At 34.5% G+C, this 12,046-nt stretch overlaps 1 protein-coding gene across 1 annotated transcript in view; it reads left to right on the top strand.

Annotated features, from left to right (window-relative positions):
* The window catches only part of LOC128983454 (uncharacterized), a 122,786-nt gene that overhangs the window by 75,405 nt on the left and 35,335 nt on the right, over positions 1-12,046 (top strand). Inside the window, exons 16-17 of the mRNA XM_054402751.1 lie at positions 337-578; positions 1,561-1,713. Coding sequence (XP_054258726.1) covers positions 337-578; positions 1,561-1,713 — 395 coding nt within the window. The remainder of the gene's footprint in view (positions 1-336; positions 579-1,560; positions 1,714-12,046) is intronic.

Below are 12,046 nucleotides of genomic sequence, written 5' to 3'. Positions count from 1 at the left end.
AACTTTTGACAATGATATATGTGTTTTACAGTTCTAGGAGAGTGGGGCTATGTTTGTGTTGATCAGTTGTGTAACTTTTAACAATGATATATGTGTTTTACAGTTCTAGGAGAGTGAGCTATGTTTGTGTTGATCAGTTTGACATAAGAGATTCTAATATGTTTGAGGAAGGGAGAGTGCCTTGTGTAACTTTTAACAATGATATATGTGTTTTACATTTCTAGGAGAGTGGGGCTATGTTTGTGTAGATCAGTTTGACATAAGAGATTCTAATATGTTTGAGGAAGGTAGAGTGTCTTGTGTAACATATAACAATGATATCACTGTGTTCTACAGTTCTAGGAGAGTGGGGCTATGTTTGTGATGATCAGTTTGACATGAGAGATGCTGAAGTTGTTTGTCGAGAGCTTGGCTTCGCCCTTGGAGCAGCAGAGATTCGCCCCCACTCTGCCTTCTTGCCTCTCAACTCTAGCAAGGTACTCTACCTGGTAGACGACCTACAATGCCGTGGCAATGAGACGAGCATCCGGGAGTGTGACTTTGGAGGCTGGGGCGTTCATGACTGTGGCACTGAGGAGGTCAGTTTAGTAGTCAGAATTCAAAATTCCTTTGCCTAGTAAAACTTATTTTTGATTGAAAAAGAACAAAGTTCAATTGGAGTAACAGGAAGTACTGTATGTGCTAATGTAAAATAATTTTGTATTTCTTTAAGTTTTTTTGTTTTATTAGTAACTTGCTATAAAGTTTAAAATTAAATCTATCAAACTGAAAAGACAACTCAACATAATTGCAGCATTTTATGTGTTATTTCATCTGTTTGTGTGAAAACATGAAACAATTAAACTTGCTCATTCAACTGACATATCTTTTGAAAATAATTTAGGTACTAGAGAGTGGCCTTTTTAATTTCACTATTCAGAGTCAAAAGTAATAATTGCAGATTTTGTAGTAGTTTCGGTATTTTTCAAAAATGTTGTAAAATAACAAAACTACTATACAGAATGAATAGCCTACAATGAGTAAGAAAGAATGAATACACTACCAACTTTCTAGACATTTAATGTCATACTAAAAATGCACAACACAATCAACATTGTGTTTTACACTTTTAATTACTCACATAACCTAACAAAAATTTACTTAAAGATTGTAAGGTATATTATTACAGCGAATATTAAAAATTGTCGACAGATCTATTTTTGGATTACACAGTTAGACTACACATTATTTGTTTACAAGTGGTGAGTGGTATTAGAACTGAACTTAATTAAGAATGTGTTGTAACTTTTAGTTTGCCATCAAATTCCTGGAACTCTATTTCAGGGGAGTTATTCGTGTTCCCATTCCGTCCTCAATGTATTCCTAATCCAAGTGAGTTTTGTTTTCCTTATAAAAATTATAAGAAAAGAGCAAAATTGATTTTGTGGTACAGGAGGATTAAAAAGTTTAAACTGCGGCAATATACTTGCTCATAATTCTCTAGATTTTGTGGTTTTCTTTATAAAAATACTTTATGGAAACTGTATAAAGGTAGTTGTTGCAGTATAAGTATTGCTGCAGGTGGTTGGGGTGGTGTGCAAGGTGCCAGGAAAGACTTGTGCTAAGAACTTCTGGCAGTGTGCAGGCAAGGGAGAGTGTATCCCGGCCCACTACATGTGTGACACAGTCCCTGACTGCGAAGATGGATCTGACGAAGAGCCTAACATGTGCAAGGTGAGGAAACGTCAACAATATCTACGAGAAATGGGCAGATTGAAAAATATCTAATCTCACTGACAAACTTATTTCTGGGGAAAATATTTTAGATATTTATATTTGTTAATAGTGTAGCTCTTTAAATCTTTGTGTTGAGGTGTAATTGCTTAATGAATACAACAAAGTGTGTCAATAATTTTGAAGTTTTATTAAAAACTACCACTTTTCCTTGTATTTATTGGCTCATCGTGAATATTCAAATTGATAAAAATTAATTAGTCTTGTCTTGATAATATCTTAAATTTTATTACACACTTGAAAAAAGTCTTCATTATACTGGTCTTAATCTTGAACATAAAAAATAATTGTATCATAACAACAATGTGGTAGACAGTAAACAATGGTTTGACAATTAGATTAGATTTTAGCCTGAATGTAGTGTTATGTTTGGATCTCCACAAGGTTACCTGAACTTCGATTATGTCAAAAGGCAATGTAGCTTTTAAGGAACAAATTTATATTATCAGCAGGTATCTCTCTTCCTATTCTGTCCTCTTTCATGATAGTACAGTACCACTTGTTGATTTTTTGAGGATATTTTCTCCTAAAATCAATACTTGACATCACAATCAAGAAGGATGTGTTAAATATAAAAATATTTATTTTTATATTTGTATGGTTATATGGTTATGACCATATAACCATACAAATATTTCATGAATTTAAAAATAAATAACCAAATAGATGTAACAATTATAGTTCTATAGTTGTATCACAATCACAAATAGCTAAGGCTGTGTTAACTGTTAATCTTACATTAAAACTTGACAGGGTTTTTTTTTATTTCACGATTCTAAATTAACCAATTTGACGGATTTTCATGATTTTTGTGTTGAAAGAAATATAATTTTGTAAGGAAGAAGAGAATGTTGAAGCCATAATTTAGAGTTTCAGTTTTTTGAAATTATTTAACAGAGCAATAATGCGATTCTTAAAGATTTTCATGTCAGTGATATGAATGAATATTTTGTAAAAATGGAATAATTTTATGATGTAGACAAAGATACAATTATAATTGACCAACTATAAGGTTTGAAAAAAAAAACTGTTAGAAGTAGATGAAGAAAGAGAAAAAATTATAGTAACGGATACTTGTATTGAATTTTTTTTTCCAAAGTCCATTGATTTGTTATGTAAATATTTTCATGTCCTGGTTTTTGTCAAAAACAGTAAATATGTCATCAACGTATCTAATCCAAATTCTGGGAAAATATGGTAATGATTGTTTTGCCAAGATCTCGAAATGGCCAGCTTTAACTCCAGGCCGCGGCCTTTGAAGTGGCAACATCGCAAGTAACAGCTGTTTTGTTTGGAGGTGGCTAATGGTATTTGTGTATTTTTTTAAGAATACAAAAGCTTGGTTAATGGGCAATGAAAATATTGACTCCAATTAAATGTACAAAAATAGTTTTTCAATTTAAACATTGAATGAAATGTTAAATGTTAAATGAAATGTGTGAATTGGGGTTTTCAATTCTATATGTTTTAATTTCAATCTTTTAATAAATTTATGTTCATAAATTTTAATTTTAATGAATATTATACAAATTAATGAGATGGTGTCACCTGTCTGCCATGTTATCTTATGGGACGTCTGGCGCTAGACAACACTACTTGCAACGTTGCCAATTTTAGCAGGCCGCGGTCTGGAGTTAAAGTTGGCCGTGGATGTAGCTCTTTAAACATGCTCGATTATTCGCAGGCCTTTGATTCCAGCAGCTATGGTTTGCTCCTCAGCAAATGGAGACACTTTGGATTTGGGGATGTGGCTATTAGCTGGCTAAGGTCGTACTTTGGAAACAGATCCCAGGTAATCAGGATGGGTGTAGACACCTTCACTTTCCTTAAAAAGCGTAGGGGAGTGCCACAGGAGAGGTTTCTGAGACCCATCTGGTTTTACACTCTACACAGCCGATCTTACCACGTGTGTACGTCACTGTAATGTGTATGCATATGCAGATGACTGCCATAGTTGCATTTCTCCTACCCAATCGTCTCATTCAACAGTGCCTTTGAGGATGCAAACATGAATCTTGAGAGAATAAGTGAGTTGTCAAGGAAGCACAGCCTTAAGTTGAATGTTGAAAAATGCACAGTGATCCACATCGGATCACCACCCATTGTAATTAAAAAAATCTACAACGTTGACGTGCATATTAAACTTGACAATGAAAACCTTAGGGTTTATGACACTGTCAGGACTTTGGGCGTGGTTCTTGACAGTGGTCTTACCTTCTCCAACCACATCACTTACGTTTCTCAAACTACTGTTTGAAGACTGCGAGGACTGTTCAGATTCCGTTTGATTCTTCCAGAGACTGCAAAATTGAAGCAAGTTCTGTCTCTGGTGTTGTCAGTGATGTATTACTGCATTCCTGCATATGGCAACAGTATTTCCTGGGAGGATGTGAACCGATTTAATAGGCTGAAAAATACCGCAGTTTGTTTTGTCTACGGACTTCATAAGCATCATCCACATCATACACATATCCTCTTTCCGGGATTCTGCTGGTCTGTTGCCAGCCGATGCTGTATACAGAGTGCAAACTTGTTGTCTCATCCAACGGGTATTATCTCATAGAGAACCAAAATACCTGATGGAAAGACTTGTGACACGTGGAGCAATTGCTCAACGGCAAGACACCCTCCTCCACTTTCCAAAAATTAATTTAGAAATAAGGAGGAGGGGGTTCTCCTATTTTGGCCCAACCATTTACAAAGACCTACCCTATCAGTTCAAAAGCCTTTCGGCCTTAGCTTAAAAAAACCGTTGAAATGCATTGTAAAGCAGGTTTGTCATTTTTGTTCATGTACATAATTTGTTTAGATATATGACTAGTGAATATTTAGTTTTAGTGATGTGAGTTATTCTGTAAACCAGTATTGCTCGAGAATAAAGGTATTTTGATTTGATTAGGTTTCAATTTGTTTCAAGTCCAGCAGCCAACGCTAACAATTTAAAGTTGTTTCAGTGCTGGTTTAACTAACAGCTGGTTTCAAACTGTCATTGAAATGTTTCTGTTAGCCTACAAGTTATTTGCTTAAAACAAATATTGATCCTCTGTGTTTGCCGACATACAATTTCTTTTTAAATTGTACCTAATTTTGTTTCCTCCCATAAAGGATCTGCGTCATCACATGTTATCAGGAAATGTGTTATTTTAGACTATACATCTCAAACACTTGTGAATAATCAAGTTTTTCATAAATTCAATCTGTGTAAGTAAAGTTTATGCCATGAAAATTTTAACTTATGTTTGGGAAATATTTTTTAGCAAACGATCCCCTTCTTATTTTTATGTTCAAATGTGCGTATGTCGGCATACCAAAATTTTGGTTGGTAATGAAAATGTCGGTGTAGTATGTCTCTAGAAAAATATCCAATAAGCTGCAGGGTGTCAGAAGAAACCAAAATTGATTCATAACATACCATAACAACTTTACCATTAGTACTGTATGGTTTAGAAATTTGGGCATTGACTGACCAAAGAACCGAAATTCCTTATTGCTGAGTTTGTGAATAGAGTGTAGAAAAAATATACGGACCAGTAGTTCAAGATAACGAAGGTTGAGATACGAACAAAAGTAAAAGGCTCGGATGGGCAGGCTATGCGTGGTGGAGAGAATATACATCAGCAACTTTCAAAAGTGTATTCTAAGGTGTAGCTCAAGGTAGACGACGACTTGGAATACCAAGAATGAAGACCAAGTTATTAAAGACATCTCTAGACTGGGATCTACATTCTAGAAGAGGCAGGGGATAGAATAGAATGGGAGGCCAGAATCCTCTTAGGGTTTCAGTGGCCACGGAGGTAATGAAATGAAATGAAAATCCTTCTTTATTGAGGCGAACTTAGGACCTCATGGTCCTTTCTTACAGTTAACCTCTAAATAATAATAGTAATAACAATAATACATGATATGAACAAAAGTAAAATACACATTTCCTAACATAATTAATAATAAACAACATAACATACATTTCTTTTCCTAGCATACAGTCACACACACATATACTCTTTGCAGCAGCTAAGCCTATCGCACGCCATCCCACCTTTTACCTTTTACCTTTTACCTTCGATGTCTTCACCACAATCCGTAGATCGGGGAATCGTCATAGTTCTTCCGTCTGGACGGGATTTTTCTGTATATTCACGAAGTGAGCTGGCGTATGTGTGTGTAAGAATGTTCCTCTATGTACTCGTTTATGTTGTAATATGGTCTATTGGTGAGGTATTTTTTTAAGTGTTGGACAAATGTTTTATTGTTGTGTAGATGTTTAAATTGTTGTGGTAGCAAGTTGTAGAATTTTGAGCCAGTGTATTGTGGTGTATTGCTGAATTTAGAGAGTCTATGTTGGGGTAGATCTATGTTTGCTTTGTGTCTTGTATTATGTGTATGGAGTTCTTGTCTGCGGACAGGTGTTAAGTTTATGGAATAAATGATGGTTTCAAGGATATACAGTGATGTGATGGTAAGGATGTTGAGTCGGATGAAGTGTGGTTTGCAGTGTTCATTTGGGTCCAACCTCAAGATTGTTCTTACGGTCTTTTTCTGTAGAATTAATATTCTTTCGAGGTTTTTGGCAGATGTAGAACCCCATGCGGCAATGCCATATCTCAAGTGTGAAGCGAAGATGGAGTGGTAGGCTATCATTGTAGTGTCCAGATCGGTGGTGTTGCAGATTCTACGGAGTACAAAGAGTGCAGTAGACAGTTTTTTACTAAGGTAATCTATATGGATCTGCCAGCTTAGGTTTTCGTCAATGTAGATACCCAGGAATTTAGTTGAGTCAACCGTGGGAATGCTCAATCCGGACCAATCGTCTGTTCTTTTATTGTTATTGTTTATTCGGAAGTTGATGTGTACTGTTTTGTTCTTGTTGATAATGAGGTTTATATCTTCACAGGCTGTTGTTGCTTGATCCATTGTTGATTTTTTTAAGTTAATGTTGGATGCTTGACGATTTGTTGGAACAACAATAGTGGTGTCATCGGTAAAAAGTATGCATTTTTGGTCGTTGTCAAAACTGGAGGGGAGGCTATTGATGTAAATGATGAAGAGGAGGGGACCCAATATGGAACCTTGGGGAATTCCTCTTGATGTATTTCTAAGTGATGATTTGGTGGTGTAAATGGTGTTATGGTGTTGACTTTCAATTTCTACATATTGGTATCTATCTGTCAGATAACTGTCGATCCATTCCAGTGCTTTGCCTTGGATATTCATGCTGATTAATTTGGTTCTGAGGATATCCCAATCAAGAGTGTCGAAGGCTTTCTGTAGATCAAGGAAGATTCCAGAGGCATTTTTTCTTTCTTCCCAAATATCGGTGATATGAGTGACTAGTTTTGAGATTGCGGTAGTGGTGCTGAGGTTCTTCCTGAAGCCATGTTGGCATACGGAGAGGAGGTTGTTGGAGTCCAGGTGTGTGATAATTTGATTATATATTGCTCTCTCTAGGAGTTTGGAGATAACGGGCAGGTTAGAAATGGGCCTGTAATTGTTTGGGTCTCTAGCTTCACCTTTCTTATATATCGGATGAATTTTAGCAATTTTTAGTTTTTTGGGAATTTTAGCCTGTAATATTGACTCATTTATTATGTATCTAATTGGATTCCTTAATTCTTCCTGGCAAAATTTCAACATTTTCCCTGTTATTGTGTCAAAGCCTGATGAGTTGTTTGCCTTTAGGCTCTTGAAGAGATTGTCTAGTTCTTTTTCAGTAATGGGTTGAAAGGAATGCAATGCTGGTATCTCGTTAGTTTGGTCCGGTATTTGAGTTATATCCGAGGTTCTATGCAGGTTTGGAGTGGAGAGGGCAAATTGTTTGTTAAAAATATTACAGATGTGGTAGTGATCGGAAATGGTTTCATTGTTTATATGTAGGGTAATGTTGCTTTTTCTTGCAGTTGTTTTATTTCGTTCTGAATTGATGATATTCCAGATTTCTTTGCTCTTATTATCAGCTTTACGTATTCTGTTTTGATTGTGCATTTTCCTGTTATTTATGATATCACGATCATATGCCGCCTTGTGCTGTAGAAATTTTATTTTATCCTGGATCAGACCAGTGAGTTGGTACCCATCCTGCGCCTCTTGTAGCTTGTCTCTTAGGTTGTAGGTGTGCTCATTCCAAAATACTGTAGGCCTATTTGTTGTTGACATCTTCTTTAGTGTCTTAGGCATGGTTTCATCAATAATGAGTTGAAAAGTTGATAAAAAGTTGTTGTAGATGTTGTCTATTGTTGTCTCTCCTGTCATACTGCTCCAATCAATCTTGTGCAACTTACTTTTTAGTCTATTTAAGTTTTGAGTTGAAAAACTTCGTATGGATTTATATGTAGCACCAGAATATTCCAGTTTACTATTGATTTCACAGGTTAGGAGGTGATGGTCTGATATCGGGTTGCTGTATGCGTTTACCTTGATGTCCGCTCTTTGGATGTTTGTGTAGCATCCGTCAATGCTAGTGACTGTAGTAGGCGTGACTCGTGTGGCTTCTAGGGGATAGGCATAGCATCCATGTTGAAGTAATAGGTCGTTCAGTTCTTTTATGTGTGGGTCGTCAGCTCTCAGAATATTAAAATTTGTATCACCTAAGATGACAATTTTGCTTTTGGTTTTACTATAAGAATGCAGAAAATTTTCAAGTTTGCTGAGGAAGCTATCAGTGCTTGAGGCAGGGGATCTGTAAGTACCTAGTAGGATAATATTGTTCTTTTTTATTTTAATTTTGACTGCTATTGTTTCGAATTCCAATTCAGTTGGTCGGTGGAAACCCAGCTCGAATAAGTTTAAGTCTTCTATTTCAGTCTTCAGGTTATTCTTTCTGAATAGCGCTATACCCCCCCACATATATTGAGTTCGACAGAAGCTAGCACACAAAGTATATCCTCTAATATTTACAACAGTTATTTCTTCAGCTTTCAGCCCATGCTCCGATATAATTAGGAGATCAGGTGTATGCGTAAGGAGCTCAACCAATAGACGGTCAATTTTGTTTAGGAGACCTCTTTGTATATTTAAATGCAATATTACCAAGTTATTATCTAATCAGGTAAGTTAAGGAACGGTGAGTGATAGTATGCAATGGAATTTGGTATTTATTTAGCTACTGTACTCAAAACCAGTGTGTGTGAATCAGCCGCCAATCTCACTTCAAGGCTTTTCAAATCAACACAATTGATGTTTTATTGTAAAAGTATTGGATTTAAAATGCATATTGTATAATCCTATAATCGGATGAAAGAAATAGTTGCTGTTCATGTGACATTTGTTTACAAGTTGATTTTTCCCATAAAACTGCTAGAATTTGTCTTTATATGTGTAAACTAGCTGTTCAGAATTGTATTCAGTTTTAATTTACTCCTCGATTCCTGTACGTAGGGCGGGCCAACATCTCTTAGTAGTAATAAACTAAAATTCCAAAGCAATAAAATAAATAACAAAATTTAAATATCATAAAAACTCATATGAGCCATTATTCCATTAGTTAAAGGTTGATGTCTGACCTAGGTCTGTCAGCCACATTTTGGGCTTTTTGCACACTGGTTCAATTCTTCAGAGCCCGCCAACCTACAGGTACCTGATAAACTACAATATCGTAGCACACACAAACAAACAACAACATCAAGCAAAATCTGCATAAACTGTTTCCTAATTTTTTTGAGGGCTTCAACTGATAATGCTACCTATCAAAAGGTCAACAAACACGATGATGGTTGAAAGTGACAAGAAGACTAGGGTTTGGACTGTTCATACAAAAACCATTGAAAATGCCAATGGAGTAGGAAATTACAAATAAAATACTCATCTGCAGCAAACCTGGGGACTAAGGTAGTGTTGTTTATTCCCTATTTAAACAAAATTAGATTTAACAAGTAGGCTACAATACCTAAGTTTTCTGCTTACGGGGAAGGGAAAAGTGTTTTTTATAAATTTATAACAATACCGGGGAGGTTAAAATAAATAAATTTGCCAAACTTGATCAATATCTAACTATAAACAAGCAAGCTATAACAGTTTTCTTTTTCTCCATAAGAATAACATAGCAATTTTAAATGTAAATTTTTTTGGAAAAGGGATGAGGGAAATGGGACTCTTTAGGCCTAGATAAAATATATAATTATATATATATATTATTATTTTCAGCTTTAACATACTATAAAACTTTATAAAAAAAATAATTTAATATATTTTTGTTCAGGCAGGTATGCACCTATTTTTTTTAACCGACTTCCCCACTACCAACAAAAGGAGGAGGTTCTCAATTTGTTTGTGGCGATGTTTTTTTTTTTTCTATGTATGTTCACCAATTTCTCTGTGATTCTTTTACCGATCAGTGTGGTTTCACCACCAAAATAACCAGGAGAGTTTCTATTTGGTACCTTATATATTATGTTTAAGTATAATATTTGTTACGGTGTAAAATTCTGAAAACCTTAAATATTCAACATTTATTTTGTTTACATTTGTGCAGAGAAGGCAATAAATAATAATAGCATTCCTACAGCTGTTAGTTGAAACCATTTAAATGAAGCTACAGACAATTCTTCATGAAACAGTTGCTTCATATTGATCAATAAACTATTTCTTGCCATGGAGCCTAAATGAATTACATTGAGAAAAATGCATTTTGTTTTGGTTACTATAAAAAATGTATTTTAACGTTTGACCTGATTTGTGTATATAGTAATTCTGTTTTTAGTATTGAATATTCTGACTTACAAAAACATGTATGTTTCAGTGAATAGCTGTATGATATTGACAAATAAAGGTGTATTGTGAAAACCAAAGCATTGGTAAAACAGGTCTAAATATAAATTAAATGCAATTATTCCTTACACGACCTAAGAAGTGACAGTGCATAATCGTCAATTGTCTTAAAAGTGTTAAATATTTTAATTACTAAACATGCATTTGCAAATGTGGAATGTTTATTGATATTCTCTACCCAGTTACTATATCATATCAATACTATTATGCCTGCTTCGGAAAGTCCTAGAGGAAGATGATTTGCAATTTCGACTAGGCTATATCTTGATCAAACAAAACCACCTACATGGCTTGCACCACTTTTAGCTGAACCAATCTTTCATATACATATTTCATTTGCAGATGTGGAATGTTTATTAATATTCTCTACCCAGTTACTATAACATATCAATACTATTATGCCTGCTTCGGAAAGTCCTAGAGGAAGATGATTTGCAATTTCGACTAGGCTATATCTTGATCAAACAAAACCCCCTACATGACTTACACCACTTTTAGCTGAACCAATCTTTCATATAATATTTTCCAAAGGTACTATACGTGTTAACGACCAATTTTCCACTTTTGAGAGATTTTTTAGTGCTGGTAGCTGAGGAATAACTTTCATATTGTTCCAAAAGGCTTGAGACGTTACTGTATTTCTTTTTATAATGTATAGTACACCGATTGCAGGAAACGATGATGTCTGACATTTCAATGTATCTAAAAAAGACAATTAGTTTTTCATTAGGCCTAATGTAATGGACAACTCTTTCTTTCTTAAGGAATATGTACAAATGTGTATTTTCATACCCATTGATTATGTAACCTGAACAGGTGACTCAAGCAGTTTTAAAATAATGATTGTTCTGTGGAACTTTTAATTGTTTCAAACAGTTTTGCTTATCAAAAAACCTCAAGTACATAAAAAATTATACAGTCACTAAAAATCATGAAATAATTTATTTTTGTAAAAAAATACAACCGACTTTAAACGCTCTAAAAAGAATGAAATAATTTCAATAAAGTAAACTTTTGTATTAGGCAAGCTCACGTATTTCAAGTCGGCGCGGCTCAAACTGCAAATATGATTGAAATTAAATATTGTGTGTGTATTTTGAAAATCAATAAATTGTAGCTGGATAACATAAATATATAAAAAACATACTGAACTGTTTTGTTTATATATTAAAGTAAAGGAAATTTTTTCTTGTATTTTATGTTTACTTCAGAATAAATGCATTATGAAAATAACACACACAAATGTTCTATATGAATAGGAAAATAATTTAGTTTGATATAATGATAGGGAAAAGAAGCTAGTTTAGTAGGTATTAAAACGTTACTTTTCCAAGTTAGAAACATTTAAATGCGTTATAATCTTTTTAAAGATACTCGTTAATACCACTATAATGCCGATCTCTGATTACAGTAATAAAATAACACTTAACGCATAACTATGAAAAATATATGCAGATTAACACCTTTAGTTATAGATAGTCACCTGCAATATGGACACCCTCTTTAAATTTTG

This window comes from Macrosteles quadrilineatus, unplaced genomic scaffold (assembly GCF_028750875.1).
Source record: "Macrosteles quadrilineatus isolate MER2022 unplaced genomic scaffold, UCM_ALF_1.0 Scaffold_1__1_contigs__length_201487025, whole genome shotgun sequence".
In the NCBI taxonomy this organism is placed as follows: domain Eukaryota; kingdom Metazoa; phylum Arthropoda; class Insecta; order Hemiptera; family Cicadellidae; genus Macrosteles; species Macrosteles quadrilineatus.
The sequence above is the reverse complement of the archived record's forward strand: the minus strand, read 5'-3'. Positions and strand labels throughout refer to the sequence as shown.